Genomic DNA, 23,490 nt, shown 5'->3' with positions numbered 1-23,490 from the left:
AAATAATAAATTAAATCAAGGTTTGTCTTGGGTGGCTCAACATTCTGAATTTTTAATAAGGTAGTTGCAACTTGATCGGTTTCAAATGCTGACCTGCACTTGCATATAGAGGTGAGCTTCCTGCCTCTCCTTCCTCTTCTGAGCTTCTATCCTTTTCTCTTCTTGTAGCCTTTCTACAAGTTGTTGAGGGATATCGTGGTCCGTGACAGGCTGCAAAACTTCACCTGCAAAGCAGATTTTGTGATGCCACTTCAAGATTTGCATCAAACAGGGTTTTCTTTGTACACACTTTAATTTCCTCTGATTCGAAGTCAAACCCAGCCTTTTTTTATCTTTTAATTAAAAACACGGTTTGATATCATCACATTCTGGCAAAAAAGGCATTTTCTATCCCAAGCCAAAATGCACTACTTCCATGAAATACGTATCATAGACTTCTGAATTAAATATTCCTTTCAAGAGTAAAAAAAATAATATTTACCACCACTGAACATGTTTTTAGTATACATATATCTACACACTCATAATCAATGGGATTTAGTTTCCACCACTGAAATTAGTTCACCGATTTCTCCATGCTATAAAACAATCGAGGTTGAAGCTCTTTGCAGATACAGTCTTGCTTTACTGTGCTAAGACAAGACAACGCTAGACCAGCACGTACTTTCCAAAAGTGAGAGAAAGGCTGGCTGATCACACATAATCTATAAATTCCAACTGCTACTAACAAAGCCCCTTGGTATAGGAAGACTGTCAAAGGTCAGACGTAAACTATAGCCCTAAATCCCTGTATGTAATCTACTTCAGAACGCACGCACAGTATACATACTTAATTTCGATTCCCTGATGTAAACCAACATGTACGCATTTGTACAGTGCCGCACAGATAAGTCGTCATCATGACCTCCATAGTTGTGTTCAATCGCTTCCTCCTTTGTACATCTTGATACAACGTCATCATCAAATTTACACCACTAGAGAGAAAATTTTATATAAATATAATTTTACACATAAAAACATGTTCTTGAATTATAAATTAATCCTATTTCTGGTACGTCTTTCAGCTCTTTCAAGTAACTAAAATTGCTCTTTCAGCAGCACAAGTTTAAAACAAATAATTTAGTTCAGTATAATTTCTGCTGCCTGCTGCTTGCACTCAGCATAAGGAAGGCCACAAATACCAAACCTTTACTGAAATATTTGAACATTTCACACTGCATTTCAAAAACTCAATAATTATTCAGAGAACTCTTTCTTAAGACTGTTATTCCAATAGCTAACATTTGAGTCAGAAAATTTACTTCATTTGATGTAAAATAAAAGAAAAAGCAGTGATGCACAAGATATCTAGTCATTATTTGTACATTTAATTTACAGCAAATTTTTAATTAAAACAATAAAGCCAAATAGCAACACGTTCACAACAAAATCTGACTTCTACTTTTACTGTGGAGAGTCATGTACACACAAAACTGATCAACTCCAGGGAAGAGGCACCTGACCTACAAACGTCTGATCTGATCAAGTCACCTAAACCTCTAACAGTGGGACGTGCAAAGATACTGAACTTCTGAGTCACAGAAACATTTGAAATGTTCTTATTTGTTTCAGCATAAAGTCAGCCTAAAAAAAATGCTGAATAAAATCTGATTGTAGTCAAACTTCGACACATACATACACACAACTGAAAGGATTCCCTTAGTTAAAAAGTCTTTTGCCAAAAGCCAATAGCAAAGATGAAGCTGCTCCTCTTAAAGTGACTAATGCTTCCAAAGGCATGCTCCTCCCTACAGAACAAAACCTAACACAATGGGTGCAGGTTTTTCTTTCTGTAAATACACAGTAAGTTTCCCAAATACATCAGAATAGGCACAAAATGAAAGCATATCAAGCTAAAAACTACATGGAGATGTCAAATCCCTGTGTGACGAATTAAGTGTGCCAGCAAGCTCTTCTGTTAGAGAACAAAAATTGCAAAGATTTGCCCATTATGAAAACTGCAAGTATATATTTGCAAAACAGAAATACGTTTAGCTGCTTTTCAATACTCACTTTGCCATCCCCCTTTGGATTTAAGTAAACAACATAATGTCCACCATGGTTATCTCCACTGTGTACTAGAACTGCATGAAGAATGTAATTCGCAGGATCTTTAGGATCTGTTTTTTGCAAAAATTCATCTAGTGGCAACTGTTCAGGAAACTCAAACCTAGTTTTGAAAAAAGTTAAGACAGTTGTATTTGTAGTTAAGACAGACACAGTGTATTATGCAGGTCATCAGTACTTACTCCTAAAGCATGTTACAAAAATTGAACAGGAGACTGTTACAACGCCTCTTCTAGCCAGGATATACTGCATACAGTGGCAGGTTTTATACTGTTTTAATACAGAATAAAGATAATATACATAAGCACCTCTGAAAAAGTATGCCCTCAGTAACAAGGGGAAGGGCACTTTAACTGAAATAGTGCTATTCTGGATTCACTGTCAGGGGGAATGCTCAAAACCTGTTATTTTCTAGTACATAAATACAGCTTTTCTAGCACAGGTATCACTGCACTGGAACATCATTTTGAAACGTCTTTCACTGATGCAGTCTCACCTTCTGGGTAAGACTAAAATTGTTTCAATACAGATTTCATTTTCAACCAACAAAGTATCACCTAGAGAAATTATCAGCCTCTACTTACAGTGAGTGGGCATGGAAATAGATGGAGGGAAAGCAGAGGACTACTTACTCATGCTGCTTACTCTTGTGACAGCCTATCGGAATATACCAACTTTCCACCCATGGCACAAAATGTTCCACAAAGTCTTGAAAGACACATTCACTTGTTTCGTATTCAGAACAACAGCTACAAATGCCTATTTACGTATTTGATTTGTCATTCAGAAGCCTAACACTCAATCAGTGCACCTTTTGGGGACCTCCACCATATGTGGATGTGCACACATCTTCCTCTTGGAATTGAGTCAAAAATAATTAAAAAAATGTTTTTGTAAAATATGTCCATAGATCCACATTCTACAATTCAAAAAAAACAAAAACAAAAACAAAACAAACTCCCACAAACAAAACAAACCCCCCAAAAAACAACCATCACCAAAAACCTTACCTATCATTTATCTTGATGTTTTGGTCAGTCTGAGGATCATACATAAATCTCATGAGCTGTAGGTGTAATACTGGTGGCAATGTTAGGAACTTCACACCTTTCTCTGCCTCCTAGACATTTTAAAGGAAATAAAGGGTTGAAATTGCAAGATTTTTAACAGCTCAAAATACTCTTCCTATAGACTTTCATTTTATAGGCTTGACAATACAATGGGCATCAAAGAATGGTTCAAAACTTGCGTGGAACTTAAATCTTCATGCTGCACCAACCTTCCCATAAGCTACTCCAATAACACAATAACACACTTCATTTAAATTTAGGCCATTCATACAAGCCCAAGTGAACACCTCACTGCATTAAGAGCAAGTTCCCTGTATAAGTAAAATCAAAAGAAAATACGGAGGCAAAAACTTGTTTCAGATCAAGTAAGAATTTCATGTTCCTTGTATCCTGCCAACAAGTATTTGGCTTCTATGCCCTATATTCCTAAAAACAGCTAAAGAATATATAGAACATTACTAACAGAACCTGGTATAGGGAAGCTGCAGAAGCAAGCTGTAGTAAAACAACATTTTTTATAAACTACTCCAGCTTCCTATGGTGGGTGCAGCAAAGTGCAGCTGAGAAGCTCAGAAAAAATGTACACACACATAAATGTTTAAAATTCCATGGGTTCATTTGGTGTTCTTGTCGATGACACAAAAATGACCTAAAGTTACTTTTAGAGCTATGCCACTTTTTTACTAGACATATAGAAGAACAGACTACTCCTGGAGGAAGAACTTCTCAGTCTTGAGAAGTGGACAAGTTAACCATTCCAGTCACTAAAACACTTACAGGTATAAAAGTAAAACTCAGTGCCCTTTAGATTGTTTTAAAATCCAAGCTCCATCTTAAGAGACCTAGCGGCAATTAAGAGGAGCTATGTAAAAAGATTGTCTGAGGAGAAAAATGACCAAAATCAGCTGATATAACCTGGAATGGGGTTTGCAACATTTTCTGACTATTATGGCTTAAACGTTTTTCATCAAGGACACAGAAATAAAATTTAAAAGCCAATTATAAAAATACCTGCAAGCCATGTTCTCCTGCATCGTACTTGTTATCACCATCCAACTGTTCCACTGCAACGTAGTCTATGAAGGACTCAAAAACTAAATTAAAAAAAGATTTGGGATTTGTAGGGAAGGAGTAAGGAAAAAAAAAAAGTAAGTTTACTCTAGGCCTGAGGGCTTAAAAATGTATTAATCAAACAGCATATTAAGACATGAGAGTAGGAGAGTTTGCGTTTAAATATCTCTGCCTTTATTTTGAAGTTTTATATTGCTTAAGAACGTCAAGAAATCCACCAAATTGAGGCACACATAAAAATATCAACAGATTTTAAAATCCCACAGTTAACAACTGTCTGCCAAACCTCCTATTCTCACTTTGCAACTTTTAAGTATCAAGCTAGATGATTCTGCTTGCCGGACTGCTACAATCCCTCTTTTGTGTCTTGTACGCCAAGTACTTGGTAAACTGATGACAAGGGACCACTGTTGCGCTGCTGTATTTAGATCATTCTTTTTAGTTGCTTATTACTAGGGTCAAGTCTAACTAAGAATCTGTTTCCTCCACGTTCATCTTCATATATAAATATAACCTACTGTCACAACACTATTGTTATCACCAAGGCACAGCATGCACTTTTACAACACCAGAAAAGCTCCTAAAATTCATAGATCTTTACAAAAAGATAGCAGTGAGAGAATTAGGGACAAAGGAGTAGGAAAGGGAAAACAGATAATGTAACCTAAAACATTTTCTGCAGAAAATGTTTTCCATCAGGTGTCTTAAAGCAAGGATATTTCAAAGCGCTGTGCAGCAACAAACCCATGTGCAATCAACAGGCACTGAAGTTGCCCTACACACTGATGTATTTGACTGGTGCGTATCACAATGTATCACTTACTGTTTTTCTTTCCCTTTATACTTAGCTGGATGTCATAATAGTCTTCTATTCGTTCAGATCGATAATCTACGTGTTTGCATTGGATATAAGACTGTCAACAGAAACCAAAACACAGAATTTCAATGTATAAAAGTAACAGTTTAATTAAATTATTTAAAAAAAAAGCCAACCAACCAACCAACAAACAGATGAAATACATACCACCATTTTCCCTCTGAACAGTTTAGGAATAGTGCCTTCTACACATGTGCCTTTCATTTTATTTTCCACATTATCAAGCAGCTGAAAGAAAATACAGTTTTTACAAAGGGTAAACTTGCAGGTTTTTAATTTATTCATCACACAGATGACTACTTCACTGATTAAATCCTAAATCACTTGCATAAAAACAAACTGTTAGTCTATTGATATTGGCATCTTCTTTCTAGTCCTTTAAACCCTCCTCTTCCCCCTAAAAACTGCACTGAGGACTACTCCAGCTACATTCCTCCGAGTCTGCAAAACCTCATAAATGTAACAATGCATTTGCATCTTCAAAACTGCATTTCTCTCCATGGCTATATAAGGACCACTAGCATACATTCCATCTATTTTCAACCTCCTCTATCCTTTAGAAATTCCTCACCCGCAAAAGGGCACAAACAATGCCATTCTTAAAAAAAGAGAAATACACCAAGCCAAAAACTGTCTTAGAGACCTAATTCAAATTAATTACTACCAATATTACTACGACTGTTACTGAATTTTATTATATTTACACCACATCAAGAGACAACATTATGCATCAGAGATCAGTAAAAAATAGTAAATACATACCACTCGACACAATTCCTGGACATCATGTTGCATGAAGCTGTCTAAAGTTTCCCACCTTTAAATGCAAATTAATATAAAAATCACTGTAGTATGAAGAAAACTTACAGCTTAAAAGACATTTTTGTGATTTCTTTGCAGATCAAGAATTTAATACCTAACAAGATGTAAAGACTTGAGATTTAGTACTGGCTGATGCACAGGTTTTTTCAGTTCTGTAGCATTTACTTATTAGGAAGAAGGGACAGTGAACTTGTGGGACATTTTGGCAGCCGTTCTGTGCCCACCTGCCTTCTCTCTTTGTGGATCTGGGTGTGGGGACTGGGAAGGCAGCCAGAGAGGCCAGGGCCAGGCTGTGGCTAGCAGACGAAATCTTCCAGTCTACAACCTAGTCTCAGTTCATGTCAAAAAAAAACCCCAAAAAACCAAAAAAAAACCCAACAAAAACAAAAACACAAAACCACCAAACCCCATCCCCCTATAAAAAGCTCTTAAGAAAAAAGCCCTGGGAGCAATTCAGTGCTGTCAGAATCGTTTCCGCAGTATGCTTCTAGCTGCCTCTTCTGAGGGCCCTTCAGGTGCAGTCAAGTAGTGATCAGGGATTATTTCAGCACATGAAAGGAAGTAAATGGATTTATAGGAAATACTGGCTCCTTTGTGCTCATCTAAATAGTTAATCCTGGACACAGAGAAACTCCTAGGATCCATCCAGCTTCCTGAACTGCCCATGTGTAAACACACTCATGTGAAGGAGGGGCGAGAGCAAGTCTCTAAATGCCTCGTGCCAATGTGGCACACTGCAACAAGGGTGTTCAGCACTACTGCCTTCAATAAAAAAAGCAGCATAAAGTGCTTTTAGTTTCGGCATGAACTACTTTCTTCTATGAACTCTACCTTAAACTCAAGAATGCTTTTTAAGTCTCTAACAACTCTTTTTCTAACAGCCATCTCTCGCAGCTGTATGAAATAAGCTGCATTTACTGTAGGCTGTAGCTTCAGCATGAGGTTCAACCCTGGCCCTTGAAGCCACAAGGGGTGATCAGAAGCAATGACAACCTTATCTCCTCCTCCCACTCCTCTCAGGGACTCACTGCCACTGTCACACGGCAGCATACTACTCCCAACAGTGTGCCAAAACAACTGGGGGGGGGGGGGGGGGGTGTCCACACTTAAACAAGCTGCAAGAAGTGACCTGTTGGATAATTAAGAATGCAAAGTAACCTCCTGACTCCCTAGGCTTTAAACACTAGCCAGCTTAAAGGACAAAATCAAGGAAAAAGGTTACATACCAATATTAAGATAAAAAAGGGCTCCTTCTAACAGTAGCATCACTTTACACTGTAAGAAGCCAAACTTCGAAACTCACAATACCCAGTAAAAAGCTACACTCTACACAGCACCTAAGCAGATCTCACAGGGTCAGAAACCCCCCTCTAATTTTGGAGGGGGGGGGGCGAGGAATCTTCAAACACATTCAAAAATTCCTTCCCAAGAATGAAGGCAGGCATGAACACATTCTTAAAACCTTGCTCTCGGACACAAAATTAAGCATCTGCAACACCCTCAGGAAAGGTCTCTCCATGCTACGAAAGATGACACAGCTGGGATCTTAACTCAGGATGAAATATTTATGGTATCAGCAAGTCTTTCCAGTGTGACAGGATAGCAGTAGCACTGATAAACTAAATATACAGTGTGCTAGTAGAAAGAGGGTATGACCAGATAAACATACAACACTGAGGTTACCGATTTCATTTTAAAATTCCCCAAAAGGTTACAAAGACCAAGTTTACAAAGAGTCTTATCAGGACAGAGCACTACTAAAGGCTTTAGCAGAAGATGTGGGATGGACACTAGGACAGCTATGTGAAAAAGATGATACAAACTTCTTAATCTGTTTTTAAATTAAAAAATGCCTTGCCAATATTACTAAACAAGACTAGTTTATAAATACTTTGTCACACTGTAATGCAAAACAAAATGTTTTAGGACAGTTTTTGCTAAAATCTTACTCCATGCTTTCAGGACATGCAAAAAGGAGGCTTGTAAAGGTGAAGCTAACCTTAATCTTCTGTCCTAACTTGTGCGCAACTGAAACATCAAGCTAGTAAAAAAACCCAAAGAAACAAAAAACCCAAAACAAAAAAGCAATCCCCCCAAAAAACATCAACACCCTAAATTGAGCTATATTGTATAATTCTATGTCTAGATATTCCCAATTTAAAGTTACACCTTGAAACACCATCTCACAAGAAGTACCACCAGACTGGAAAAAAACCAAGCAGTGAACTGGATACCGGGCAAAAATGAAAATAAAAAGCAAGCCTTTTTGTAGATGTTTTATGGAAGAAAAGATGGTGCTAGAATGAGGAAGATGCAAATTATTACTTTACGTGTGTGCTCCAACACCTTTAATGCATGCAACAGATACTCCTCTTAAGCTTTAAATCATGAAACAGCATACAGCATTAAATGCTTCTAAATTCTGCATAGGCAAAAATACATGCATCTTTGATATGCCATGAGAAAATGTTGTTAAGTCATCAACCCAGAACTAACAATATGGAAATGCCAATTACTGCTATTCCTCTACATTTAAAACATATTTAAATTTTTAAAAATACATTAACAATACATGAACTGCAATGTTTCAACAACATATTTTGTCCTGAATTTTACTTAAGTGAAATACATCACACAACTTTCAGGTGACAAGTAAATTATATCACTGCTACTAACAGCTGTGCTTGACTGCATACCACTTCCCACCCAACCCCCACCCCCCGAAAAATCTGACTTAAGGATCAGCCGTCTTTAGTACTGACAACAAATAAAAATCTAAGTAAAAATCAAGTAAACTAAGAAAATTTAGCAATTATCATAACGCTGTATTAACACTTCTCTGCACCTCTCTAAAGAAAGCCTGACTTAAAACTTTTTTAAAAGCTTTACGGAACTTGTAACAGCCTGATAAATAGTCCAAATTTCTGAAACTTACCCAAAAGATTTTGTTAACTTCTTAGTTCCAACTGGTTTGTCACTATGTTGCAGCTCATAAAACACTCTTTGCAATGCTAAAGGAACACTTTTGGATGAATCATCTCCTTCTGTGGGCATCATGTAAACAGCCTGGAAAGGCATTTAGTTCAATTAGTATCTAAGGAAAAGTTTATTGCTCATATTAATGCATTCTTTCCTCTTCAGTGACTTCCTTCATATAATTCCATTTAATCATCATTCCAAAAGAGTCTGAAGAAAAAAAAAGATCTCATACTGTACTGTAAAAACATTAATTGTCTGGAACGACTCTTTAGCACAGTGGTTAGAAAGATGTGAACAGATTCCGTTCATGGTTATTTTATCTAAACAGTTCCCTTATTCCACCTTAGAAAAGTAAACACATTATTAAAGCATTCAACACCTTCGAACAACATATCACACCTGGCATGTCTAGACAATCGTCACAGTAGGACCTGATACACTGATCAATACCATAGGCTTTTGAAAATAACTTCAGGTTTGTGCTGTAGCTTGGCTATCTGTGAATATTGCCACCTACAGTGGAGGAAAAAACCAAACAACCACCACATGAAGCCATAAAGGGCAACAAGTGCAAGAAAACAGAAATGGTCCACACGGAGGACAAGGATGTCAGAGGAAGCCGAGATTCCCCAATACATTCATTCCTACCCAACATCATTGCTCTCCAGCAAATAAACAGCTTACAATTCAATTCACCGATTATACTCATCTGGGAAGGATTGAGAACAAAGAAATTACACAAATAGACCAAACAGGGATTAGGAGAGTTCAATAGGCACTGAAATGAGATTCACTTCTTTAAAAGTGTACACCAATATATCTAGGGAAAGGCAACAGCAAAGTAAAGGTATTTACAGGGAGATGCTCATTTAGAAAGCATAAACATAAAAAGGAAAAAGACAACTCCAGAAGGAGATTAGGTAACAACATGTGAAAAACTGAAGACTCCAATATTAAGTAGCATATGAAAAAAACTGTTAAGAAACAGAAAAATTGCCACCTGAATTTTTGCCTGTAAAACAACAGGGGATGATACATTTCTGCAAGTGAAGCACTGAACTGGATCTCAGTAGTTCTCACTCAGTTTCTGCATCAGCCTAGACCTCAGAGGTGTCCAGCACCTCTAACTTAGCCTGCACTACAGTTCCCTCCATACAGGACAAGGTTAGTACTTCCAGTACATAGCTGAATTCTTGGGGAAACATATTTATTGCTACCTGAAAGCTCAGTCCAGATATGATGGGAACCAGTTGAGACAGACATTAGATAAAGACACAGCTGATAGAAAAAGAACACAAGGGAATGACAAAAAAGAAAGGAAGGGGGGAAAAAAGGCAAAAAAAAAAAGTTGTTAAGTTGGCAGGCCAGTTTCCTATTCCAATTCTGAATAGCCACAATATTTTTCAAATGTACAGCAACATAAATACTTTGAAGAATAATATAATAAGCAACTATCTGCAGAATAGCTACAGTAATAAGATGAAATAAAAGAAAATTTGTTACTGAAGTATCAATCAGTTTCATAAAGGAAGCAAATCCCTTATATTCAGACAGAAAAATACTAGTTACGTATGCAACTGTAAAGCAATATGACAGTTCACATAACTATCTTTTAGATTTTAAATTTAATTTCCCAAATTTAACAATAAAAAGAGATAATCTAAAGCAGAATCGTGACTGAACACTAGTAACCTCCAAATGTTATGTTGCTACTTAGTTGCAAGCTACATCGTTATACAGTAGTACTTTTGCATATAAAAACGAAAACGCGGCCAGAAATTAGCTGGAATTTATCATCAACTTTTTGTTGAACGACAGCCACAGAACTCTTATTTCATTGGGGTAATTTTAAAAACAACAGTCCAGCCTCACCCTAATGGTAACAAAAACTTGGCTTTAATTTCAAAATTTGCTTAAACTGCTTTTTTCAATTTCATAAATAGAAGAAAACAGCATCTTCAATTTTATCATCAGCAACAAGTTTTAACTTTTGAAACTCAATAATTGTTCATGCCATTGTTTTTGCCAATCCAGCAGGGTAACTACCTGGCTAGCCTGGAAAAATTAAGAAAACAAAATATAGCATTTTCTCCTGTAGTTGCATCAGCAGCTTTTCTAATGAGCTAAGCATTGCTTTAGGAGTTTAGCGTTTATAGTGATTTAGCCTGAAGAGAACTCGGTAGGTTCTGAGTTCTGCTCCTGCTCACAAAGGTACCAAGTTCTATGCCGGGTCCAGTTGCTCAGGGTCATGTCCAGCTGGCTTCTGAGCATGTTCAGGAATGGAGCCCACAACCTCCCCACACATCCTATTGTAAAGCTGGACCATCCTGATTATGAGAATTCATTTCCTAAGATCGGAACATACAATTTCAAATCAATTCTAATAAGCTGACAAAGAAATCTATTTTCAATTGCTTCTCTATTTTTATTATCCAAATGCAGAGTTACAGTTAACCATGCTGATCTGGGCAAACTCCAAATCAAATATGAATAGCTAAAAATATATCTTTGGTTTTACAAGCCAAAGTTATTTTTTGCTTTAAGATATGAACAGTATAGGATCACAGAATGGTTTGGGTTGGAAGAGACCTTAAAGATCCCCTAGTCCCAAATCCCCTGCCATGGAAAGGGACACCTCCCACTAGAGCACGATGCTCAAAATATCAAAACAAGCCAGCATCTCGCAGAGTAAACTTAACCTCTCCCTGGTTTATGAACCCTTTTAAAAGCTGGTCTTCACTGGCTAAAGGTAGAAACAGGAAACGGTTGAATGACCATGCCTCAGATCCTCCAAATCTCTATAATCAGCCACTATTAATTGTTTTTGACATCTTATGCTTTTTAAAAACCAAATATATAGTAAAGTACTTGCTATTTGTTTAAACAAATAAGATACAAAGATAATTAAAAAATACAAATATACACAGTGCTGACACTTTCACAAAATAAATACTGAAATGCTAAATATTCTTCATAACAAACCAAGATGATACTACAGCAGGTCAACCTAGTCAACCTAGTGGTTGACTCTTCCATCAAAAAGGTATAAATTGAGCTCAAAATACTGAAATAATCACAATCAGATCCTTTGCATTTAGTTCCTATTTGGTTTCCTCATATACCATCTGGACAATTAATTCTTTTCCTGTATCTCTCAAGTAATATTAAAATAATCATTTACAATTTATTTATAATTACTACATTCCAGCTGCCATTGAATAAAAACACCAGTTTTGTTTCTTCTGGAATTCTAAATGTGTTCCTACAAACTAAACATTTCACACATAGTCATTCTTTGGTTCTTCATTCTTTTTACGTATACAAGTAGTATCAAAACCCGTTTCTCAAAGCTTACGTGTTTCTCTAAGCTAAAACAAATCACTTTTCAAATACGATCCTCTACAAACCTGTATCTTTATGCCCTACCATTCCAAACTCTGAAAGCTGGACCTCAGGATCAAGGAGTGAGGATTTTTTTTTTTTTTTTTTTTTTGGATCCATTTGGAAAAAGCAGAATCTCTAATTTAACACTTGAGAAATTCCCTCAGGAAACAAACACAGAAGAGTGATAGGGACATGTATAGGCAATGGCTATAAGCAAAAGACAAAGAGATATGAGAAAAAAAATCAAGATATTTACATCGTAAAAGAATGCTACAGATAAGCCTGAACACACTGCTTAAAGTAAGAAGGAAAGAAAATACTGTGTATGAAATTCCAAGGTAAGGTAAAATACATTGGATAACACAAGGAGAGCCAGATCGCAATGTACTGGACCAGTATTTCTGGTTTTAGTATAGTTCTATACACATTCTGCAATGTTGTCATGAATTGTGGGGAATTTTTCAAGGGAGGTGACGAAAGTTTCAAAATGGGCTGCGTGCAGCCACAAGTACTGCCTGGCTGGCAGCGCTAATGACCATGTAACATGGTCCCAAGGTCAAACCTGGACCCATTTGGGAAGCTACACCTGTCCCTTGCCTGGGCGGACTATATTTAAGCATGCATTTAGCAGTCACAGACAAATAAAGACATGCTCTGAAAAGAAAGTTCCTTTGCTTTATTCCCTACCGCTGAAGCCACCTGGGTTGCTAATAAACGGAGGTCTCATTTCAAATACCCAAGAACCTCCTATCTGTCATCTGGAAACAGAGCTGAGAATGATGGACCTCTCCATCAGTCCTCACGCTCACCAGAGTCTGACTTTCCATAGCTATGTGCTTGCCTTTGCTGTTGTTCCTGGCTTTCCCAGCTCTACTCCCAACAGCAACTTCCCTGTTAACAAAGCTCTGAACAACAAAAGAAATCATTCTTTCTTCTAAGGAAGGAGGACTAACAGAAAGAATGGTGATGAGCAAATTGAGAATACTACATATTTCATTTTAGTAGGTTTTAAGAGGAACATGTTTGCTGAAAGTGAAAACAAAAACGTTGTTGAAATTCATACTTTCAGACCAGAAAACTACCGATTCATCCCTATCCGTAATAATGGCAAACGAGTATTAAAACTGTTTAAAACTACTGCTGTAGTCAGTTGTGTTCGTAGGGCTCTGAAAACCTGAAGAATGAGCAAAGAATTAGGCATTTCAGCTGACGTCCAGTAACATTTCTATAAAGGAAGCTGCAGTTACCAGCTCGTAAATCAAGCTTCCTCATATGGTCACTATCCAGATAATAACACTCCCTAAAAGCCAATATTTATTTGGGGGCTGGGGGAGAAATGCAGGGGAATGCCTGAAAAGATTCGTTCAGTTGAAACAAATCTGTATCACAAAAAGAATTTCTTCTTCACAGAAGAAGATTACTTCATGGTACATATTGATTTACTGACTACAAGACAGTCTTGAAAGGAACTACTCAATTGGATTAGATGGAGCTATTATAAAAATGCATTTTTCTTTCAAGAGCAAAGTGAAGTTTGTCCAGAAACATAAAATGCAGCAACATTATGAGTGCTGAGCAAAAAGGCATTATAACAAATCATAAACTGATTAAGTAATTTATACCTCTTGCAAAAAAGAAACAGGTGCATCATGGAAAACAAGTCAAGTATTTATTTCTTGTATGTGGCACTGGTACAGTCTGCTGGAGTTTGATGTGTTACTTTCTGCAGTGCTTCAGAGGAAGCAGCATGTTGCAAAAGAGAAAAAAAAAGAAATCCCAACTGGGACACTTAGAGGCCACAGAGATAGAAATACTGGTAAGATGGTGGAAAAGCTAAGACAGTGGAAAGCAGCTACATTAAAGAGATGTTTTGTAGAAAAGAAAGCTTAATGGAAATGTAACAACTAGCATACAAAAGCGAAAGCATAAGTCAGAACAGTACATTTTCACTAGGAGACACACAATAAGGACAGGAATGCATGAAAGGATGAATTAGAATCAAAGGACACGCCAATAAACTAAACAGTGCTAAGTTACAATTTTTCCCAAGTATATCCCCCCCTTCCAGATAGCCACCTCCAATATCAAGTCATCGTTTCTGTTTTATCCTATCATTAAGGCGACTGCACTCTTTTAAAATGGTATCTAAATGGATCTAGTGTTTTTCATCCTGGGTTTGGATGAGGTATTTATTAAGCTGATACTTAAAGCAGTTCTTCCTTCCATCAAAGAAATAACATCTACAGTAAATAAAAAACATGAATGAAGCAAATATAAGATTGTTTAAACTACTGAAATTATAATGCTTTCCATCACTACAAAGATGCTAATCATAATAACAGCAGCAATTCACCTGTGTAATAAAAATTAAAAGATGGAACAAATGAATTACAAAGGTCATACAAGTTTATCCTTTTACAGTCTAAGAAACACCCTTTACGCTTAGGTCTTCAGCAGGTACTCTGCTTTCACAAAAACCCAAAAGCTTATGTTCAACAAACCCTAAAAGGAAGCCTCCTGCACATAGCCTAAAGAAGGATGCACATCACCACGTAACTCACAACTTCTCTGAAAGGATGAAGGAAGCAAAACGAACACACACCTCTGTTTTGAAGCATTTATAAATACAACACGTTGGGTATTTCAAATAGCAATCTGATTTTATTTCCTATATTAATTACCTTTCGTAGCTGATTTGTGAAAAATAAAGTCTGTAACAAACTGTTCATGTAACAAGTTGCTCCCTGGTTCTTTAAGCCAACATATCCTGTGTGCTTCTTTGAATCCCACCTAGAAAACAGTTAGTTGTTAAAACCAAGATAGTTCTGTATTAAGTATAATAGAGAGTATTTTTTTTAAGGCAGCGCTGCTGGTAGATATCAGCTACTCTTCAGTGTTACTTAAGGTTTAAATAAACTACACTTCACTACTGCCTGCCTGTAACAACAGTCTTCGCAATTAAATGCTTTGTGATTCTGTTATGTTTTCATTTTGAAGATGTTCTATATGGCAGAAAAATTATGTATTATGAAAGTGCACTGGAAGCCAGGTCTGCACTTCTAAGGACAAGTCTGCACTTCATACGACTGCTTTGTTTACAAGTGACATGAAGTAGAATGACTCTGATAAGGCAGTTTTAAAACAACTGTAAACCAAGGCAAGCTACACAGGTTTCAGACACAGTCAGGTGGCTCTGCTATCAGCTGTAAGATCAGAAACGTTGAGATTAGATTTACAGAGGTGTTAAATCACTAATCAATTCATACAGAAATTAAAAGTTCCACAGCATTATGCTGACTAATGCAAATGGAAATTTAACCTATACAAAAATCTGACTAATGAAAAATACCGCCACCTAAGAATTCATCAATTAAAAGTGACAAAGTGAGAATGTCTAATGAGAGCTACAAATGTTAACACAAAATACTTTGACAATCTCAATCAACATTAGAATTATTAATTCAAATTATTTTTTTTTTTAAACAGATACTTACGCCACTCCATGTGGAGCATCTGCTTGAACATAGACTTCAAAAGTAACTTTGTCCTCTTCTATAAAGCCTTTTTCAGGATCAGTAACTTCCTGTACAACAGGAATGACATGAACATGAAAACTGGAGCTTGCAACAAGAAGCATCCAGTTAGGCATCACTTTCTTATTTCCAAGTTAGAGAGAGCTCCAGCTGAGCTATCAGTAATAATTAAACTGAAGAATAAAAACTGAAGGACACCAACAAAGCTGTTTTTCAGCCTAATACACTATTTTTTTTCCTCATGTCTCAATACAGGAAACTTGTTCTTGGCTTTTAAGATTTTGCAGTACTAATTCTATTTTTGGTGGATAGTAAGAGTCGGTAATGAAAGGCTCTGCTTCTTCTAGACAATATTTCAGACAGGTGAAAAATTAAGGGCCCAACTTTTGAAAATACTTTAAAAGCTGTCTCAATTCAAAAGAAGCCTTAGTAGTATTATTAGGACATTAAATATCTCTACACATATACAAAGAACACATAGAAATGCAAGAAAATCTATTTGCTTCAGAATTACATTGACTATCACGCAGTGAAAACAATAAGCAAACATTCAGATATGCAGAAAATAATACGTGAATATTTGGATCACAATGCAAGTAAATGCAATCTACAATAATTAAGTACAGGACTTTATAAGAAATTGAAGAAGAATCTACAGCAATGACAGAAAAAACAGCTTGGAAAATAACCCTTTTCTATAGGTATCTCGCTATTCCAGGGTGCCAGTTCAAACCCGCTCCTCTTTAGTAACAGATTAATAAACGTCCAATTACTTACACTCCAGGCCATGAAGTTGGAAAAGCCCCAGTCGTTTTCCTTATGAAAGAATAAGTGACTAATACGACGACTGAATGATTTTTCATCATCCTTGTAGTTTATTATCTTGAGAACTGCTTGTGCGTGACAAGACCATGATCTATAAATAGAGAAGAAACATTCAAAATGAAGGTTTTTATACTCATTAAAATAATTTTTTTGTTAGGGATTTTTGGTACATTACTTTCATGTAAAGGATCTTTTTTTTTTTTTCCTTATTAGGTGTTAATATTTGGTTAATTGCTATTGAGGGCATGAATCCTCAGGGCCTTCTGAAGCCACATTATGACTGTGAAGCTGGAATGGAGATTTTCTTAGGGCAACGGTGTTGTGAAGAAAGTACTGTCAGGCAATTACAGCTAACTCATTTAAGAAGCTAACCACTGCTCTCCGAGGCGAACTGTTTCTATCTACTTCAATGCAGATGGACAGGCAAACTCAAAGGTAGCCTTGGTGGCTGGAGTGGCACCTCAGCCTTTGGCTAGAGAAAGGAGGCAGCAGTTCTACCCTCCCTCCACAAGATAAACTCTCCAACCCTGGTTTTCTCAGCAGCACTTTTTATGACCATTCATGTTCAGATTCATCCCACTTGTGCAAGACTATCAAACTGAGTATCAGTTCAGACAAGGTCTTGTCACTCCTCATACAGGGCCATTGCTGCTTGCTTAGCTCCACCAGCTGCACCTTGGTTGATACTTTTGAAGATCATGTTACCCTTTTTCTGAGACTACCTGCATGTGAATCACTTCTCCTGTGACTAGTTAATAAACTTGCAACTTTCTTCTTTACCTTTGCACTAATCACTTGCCTTTTAGGTTACAAAAATAATGGAAAAGAGCAACTTCCTACAACTACAAGTTGTGTGACATGTGGTGCAAGTGTGGAGTTACCCTACTGGAAAGGATACCTATGATGGGTCTGCACTCTAGTTGGATAAGCTGCAGTAATGCCCCAGAAATTTGTATTTCTTTTTTAATTTCTGTATTGTTTACAGAAAAGGTCAAAGACAGCCAATTTCCATTTGCACGCAGGGCTCCAAGAGCATGTACATGTTGGTATCTCGCTTGATGAAGGATGAATTCCACTTAAGCAGACGACTGCCTTGTACACCACTTTGCCCCAGCTGGAAGCAGATACCTGCTCAAATGCTTTACAGGGCAGGATTTTAGAGGGCAGAGTTAGAGAAGCTCCAGCACTGCTTCCATTTGAAATAAATCCAAAACCTTTCCCATGCCAAGAAAAACATCAGCCGAAGACCTCCCCCCAGCAATCAAACAGAAATATAGATATCTAAATTCTACTACAAACTTGTAGCTACATAAGCTACTTTTAGCTTGTCCTAAGGAGAGGATTATTCTTATGCTTTGGGATTTAGAGAAGTGGTGGGGAAAGGGGGACTCAAACTCTTGCAAGAATTTTTTCCTCTTGCAGAAAAAGCTAGGTAAAATAATTTTTTTAGATGTTTGTACTTTGTGCGATACAGAATAACTAGTATCAAATAAGGACTTGTACAATAATTAGAAGGGTCTTACGTGGAATCAGATTCAGCATTGCACTGAAGGAAGAATCCTACGCTTTTTTGGTGTGGTCTGTCTGGGTAGAGTCGTGGCATAACCATGATCTTCCATGGCAAATTCCGTACAAAGCAGGGAGGACTGAGAACTGACTCGCTCAATCTGTTGAAGCGTTCAACTGTAAACTGAAATGTTGCTTCTGACCGCCAACTTGTATCTGTAACACATACACACAAAATTATTTGAAAAACCTCATGTCCCTAACTCCAAAACATCATCTTCAAAAATCATGCAACGTGAGCATGTTTTATGTAGTGGGATACTGGAAGCAACAAAAAGAACCCCAAACCCTGAGAGGCACTGAACTCCTTAGCAACTGAAGTTTCAATTTTTTCAACTTTAAAAAAACACTGCAACACCATCCAGGAAAACAGAGCACTGAAAGATGCATTCCTTTTGTACATTATTTTCTTTTTAGCAATAGAATTTGCTACCACTCAAGTTTCCTCTAAAGCAGCAGGTACAGCAAGACAGAGACATCAATTTACAACATAAAACACAACCCACTCTAACTCCTCTTGTTGTGTAGTGTCTTCACAGCCCAGTTTAAGTCAGCTCCTTGCATGAACCAAGACGTGCAAAGATTTCAACAATCTCTTCAACTGTCCTATTGATACCAAGTCACTGTTCAGTTGTTTTCTGCTTGCAACAATATCTTTTCAAAACAGATGAACCCCACTGGTCAGATAGTGCATTTTTTTAAAATCTCATATACCAGTTTGCTGAATAATAGCTCACGAGAAGGGTCTTGCATTTTTTGTGGTATGTGACAATTTTTAAAGATTTTTAGTGATCTAAAACAAAGTTAAATGAGATACTTCTTGGGGTTTTTTTATAATAACTTATTTTGATACACACAATTAAACTAATTTTGCCTTCTTCCCACATCCCCAGTTCTTCATATACCACAATCTGTTCTGCTTCTGTTGCACAAAGCTATATCAGGGTGCCGGAGACTGTGACAGCTTCAGGAAGGCACAAGGCTGGGCTCTCTCTATTGTGACATGCCTCATGTTGCATACAGGGAGGAAAAACCTGCAACTTATCCCAATAATTTTACAGGGTGGGGATGAAGTACAGAGCGCGAGCAAGACACTCCTCTCCTTTTCCATGGTTCCAGCTTAACACCTGTTTAACACGGACAGATTTGCTACTGGGTGTAAGGAGGTTCGAGGAGCACACAGGGCAGCACCCACGGTCAGACCGCTGTTCTCATAGCGCTCAGGGGCGATGCAGAACCAAAGCAGGTATGTCACATGTGCAGTGACAGCTGAAACCAAAAGCACTGGGGTACACCACCACCAAGCCAGAAACTGGATCATGAAATTATGTGACAAGGTGCACAGTATACAACAAATGTATTATTTCTGTACATGCAAAGCAGTCGTTCACTCAAAAAGCTTTTAACAGCAGAGACAGTGTTGAATGTTTTAATTTGTTTTAGAAACAGGTGAGCCCTGATTGCTACCTTACTTAAAAAAATGAAACTCTCTGGTCTACAACACGCAACAGTGTAAAGATACAGAAAATTAACAAGTCTTGTCCACAACTGCCAGGGAGCTTTGACAGATTTCATTCTCCCTTGCAAAACAGCTTTCTTTTCAAGCAGTCGTCCTACTTCTGATCTTGATTTTGGCAACACAGTTGATCTTATTTGTGTATGGCCTGACAGGCCTAAGCATTCCCAATTATCTCTTGAAAGTAATAGTCCTACAGCAGTAACCAGCTTCCCCTCTCCTCTACAACTGCAATGACCTTCGTGTTACCCTGTGCTGTCAGCTTCCACGGTAATGGAAGAGTTCAAAGGATTTTTTTCTCCTCTTTTTCCCTACAGGTAAGTATAGCTAACCAGTAGTCTATAATGTAGGTAAAAACTGTTCCCTACTCATTTTAGTTACTCACTGCCTGTTGACAAAGTAGAGAGCTGGTCTTCTATGACTAAGAGTCAGACAGGTTGCAGCCAAAGGAGCTGTACGCTCTCAAAATTGATTTGCAGCCAGAATCAAAATAAATCCATAACACCGGTAACAATTTAATATCAGCCTTGCATCACGCGTATCTCAAAGCAGCTCCAGAGCGCCTCCCTATTCACCATCACAAACCGAGCCCGTGGGCTTAGTCTAAGCCTACAAAAAATGAGCCAACCACGTTTGCTTTCTGCTTCCTTTGATGCAGCTTTCAGAGCACTTCAGTGAAAGGATGCAGCAGCGCTGCTACCATGTCAGCTAAAAAAGGCAGCCCACACAGCATCTGCAGATGCTTCAGAGAAAGTTTCCCTATATTTCTTGATTTCTTTTCAGGAAAGCCTGTGCATGAGAGCTCACCAAGGAAGGGTACTCTTCTCAGTAAAATATTTGAGCAATCACTAGTAACTATTCCATAAAAATGCAACCTCATAACAGAGGTCAACCCTAAAATAGAATTTTCTTTAAAAATGCAAAACACAACCCCTCAAAATAACAATCTTCCTTTCACTCCAGAAAGCCCATATTTTTAGTAAGTGTAATTGATCAAAACATGAATTATATTAAACAACGAAGTTTAAATAGCAAGTGCGATGAGTATTCTTCCAGAGCACAAAGAAATAATATCTTTTTTCACCATCACCAACATGTCCACTATTTTCCAATAAAAGACTGCAGTTGGCAGCCCAGTGATTCAGTAGTGACTTGCAGGTAAGACTTCTACAAATCCCTGAACTACAGATACATGATCCTGAGCACGATCCTGAACAGAAGATAGAAAGACCCCAGACCCAGCTGACAATGCCTGGTGAAATTACATACAATGACTTATACTTGCTACATGGCAAAGATTTTTTCACTGGTAAGATGAATGTCACATCTAGCACCTTGATACAGCAAAGATCCTTCAAATCAGAGATCCAAATACAGAACATGATCCATTTTAAGACTGGAATACATATTTAAGTGTTTATACCTTTGGGAAAAGCAGATTTCTTTATTTTCTTAGTAAATGTTGCTAACTTTAAAGTACACTGATGTTATTAAAATATTCTGAACCTGAATTATTAATGGAGAAACTGGCTGAATAGTCCATGAATATTTTAATAATGATCCAAATACAGCATGCAATACTAGTATATGGCTAAGACTGGTGCTTCTGAAAGCCTCCTAGCCTCTGCAGTTCTTCACAGAAACGAGACTTCAGTAGGTAATTGCAAAGCTGTGAGTTTATCTTTAGCTAGGGATCTTCTGTTTGAAATTTAACTTCTAGGAGAATTTATTCGATGTGCTGTTTCAAATACTGATGAATTTGATAAAATTTGATCAGAACCTTGGTTTTATTATTTTTTATTTGCAGAAGCTGCTACTCCAGCTCACAAAGCCTAATTCATTAAGTCATTCTCTGAATATTAAGTCATAGCCTATTCCTTCAGCTGGTTCTTTTTAATTGCTAAGGCATCATACGAAGCAATAACAGGTTCTAGTCAAACCACTTGAGAGAACACAGCCTTATCTTAAAGTCCTGTTGGTGGTCCACTGCTGCCCCCATTATGTGTTCTTCAAAATGCCTGTGGTTAGTTGCCTAGCAAAGGCGATGAGACCTGCACTTTTTTCCAATCTTATCAGTCATTGCTTTTTCTGCTAAACAAGAGGAACAAAATCACCTCAAAGGTTTCCCCAACTCAAAAATTCACCAGAAAGCTGGTTTCTATGATCCAGCTGGATGCATCAACCTTTTATCCTACTCTTCACCTCTTCTGCAGGAACACTAAACTCATTAAGATCTTCACTGAAGAGATACCTAAATTCTCTTCATGCATTCTTTATCAGTTCAGATTGATTCCACTCTCTATGAATAACAGCAAGGGAAAACAGAGCGTGTGTATCAAAGCGACCAATGCCTCCTTCCATCTTTTCCTATCTTGTGAATCTCCAAGCTGTCCATTATACATGTACATCAAGCTGCAAACCAGGATAGCAAGAGAATAAACAGCAAGACAGCAATTGCACTGGTATGTAAATAATGCAACAGCAAGCAGCTAATCTGATTTACAAGACTTGGAAAAGAGGCATCATCCGCTTACATGATGCAAGTCTTCAGGAATGTTTTTGCAATTATAACATTTTGCAATAACACTATTTTCTATCCATGGCAATGCAGAGCTATAACAGCACCAAAATGCAGCCAGACACTCCTTATTCAAATATGATAATAAGGAACTATTAAGAGTATTGCTTAATAATCAAACTTAACCCCCAACAGCAGAGCTCTTGACCATCCTGAAAGTCCACAAAGACGTGAGTGCCACCACAAATGCAGTAGCTTTCACAAGCCCTTTGCCAAATACCTTCAGGGACTACTTCTCCCTACCACGACACTTTCATATCCAGTTCTCTGAGAGGAACTGAATATTTAGTAAATGAAAGAAAGTGTCTGACAATAGCTTTTGAGTTAAAAAAATCCATCTTTTTCTGAATGAAGAGATGTACACCCGATTATTGCCTTCCTTGATACTGGCTGTGTTTCATCAGTTGCTTCTGCAGCTTAAGTCCCTTTTGCTTGTACAACATCTGGACAATTTTTTGTACTAACTGACCAATGTGTTTTCTACTGGCTGTATTGACAGCAAACCCTACCAGGCTTTCTACCTATACACCTCATTACCGCCGAGAAGTTCAACAGAGCTGTCCTTGCCGGTCAGTGTCAACCCACATGATCTTCTCTTGCCACCCTGCAAATATCATGGCCTGACAAAGATATTTAACATCTTTTATAACAGGTGACTTGATTTGGATAAAACCAGTGTTCCCTATTTCAGTCTCAGCTAGTTACTCTGAGCAAGGAATTGAAGCCCTCCGAGTAAGAGCAGGCAATCAGACAAAAAAAAAAATATCATAGGCTAACCAGCCCTCATTTTTACTTTATTGCAAGAATCTGATCATGGGAAACTTTATCTTTGCCAATGATACAGAGGAAATCCAACCATGAAATGCTTCTGACCTGAACTTAAACCATATTCTCTTTGTGTAACACTATCACTCTATCAGTATTCTATTTTATTTCAATACATGAAGGTAAGCACTTTTTTGACCTTTAACCTCAAACTCTGCCTTCTCTCAAAGAAAACGGGGGGGGGGGGGGGGGGGGGGAGAGGCACAGATTCGTCTAAAAAAAAAAATAAAAAAATGTTTAAGCCTAGTCCTGAATGTACTCTCACAAAACAGCATGAAATAAGGAATCAGAGAGGAATGAAACCCAACCATATTTTTTCTCCCTTCTCCCAATTCAAT

General features: G+C 37.6%; 1 protein-coding gene across 2 annotated transcripts in view; it reads right to left on the bottom strand.

Annotated features, from left to right (window-relative positions):
• USP7 (ubiquitin specific peptidase 7) overlaps window positions 1-23,490 on the bottom strand; it is a 75,581-nt gene that overhangs the window by 18,116 nt on the left and 33,975 nt on the right. For both annotated transcript variants that reach the window (XM_040589042.1, XM_040589043.1), the window contains 13 exons: window positions 18,191-18,389; window positions 16,620-16,758; window positions 15,804-15,892; window positions 14,991-15,099; window positions 8,882-9,012; window positions 5,887-5,941; window positions 5,272-5,352; window positions 5,071-5,161; window positions 4,188-4,270; window positions 3,117-3,226; window positions 2,053-2,209; window positions 830-974; window positions 94-224 (listed from right to left, as the gene is read on the bottom strand). In XM_040589042.1, coding sequence (XP_040444976.1) covers window positions 94-224; window positions 830-974; window positions 2,053-2,209; window positions 3,117-3,226; window positions 4,188-4,270; window positions 5,071-5,161; window positions 5,272-5,352; window positions 5,887-5,941; window positions 8,882-9,012; window positions 14,991-15,099; window positions 15,804-15,892; window positions 16,620-16,758; window positions 18,191-18,389 — 1,520 coding nt within the window. The remainder of the gene's footprint in view (window positions 1-93; window positions 225-829; window positions 975-2,052; window positions 2,210-3,116; window positions 3,227-4,187; window positions 4,271-5,070; window positions 5,162-5,271; window positions 5,353-5,886; window positions 5,942-8,881; window positions 9,013-14,990; window positions 15,100-15,803; window positions 15,893-16,619; window positions 16,759-18,190; window positions 18,390-23,490) is intronic.

Source organism: Falco naumanni, chromosome 4, assembly GCF_017639655.2.
Source record: "Falco naumanni isolate bFalNau1 chromosome 4, bFalNau1.pat, whole genome shotgun sequence".
NCBI classification, from domain to species: Eukaryota; Metazoa; Chordata; class Aves; order Falconiformes; family Falconidae; genus Falco; species Falco naumanni.
The sequence above is the reverse complement of the archived record's forward strand: the minus strand, read 5'-3'. Positions and strand labels throughout refer to the sequence as shown.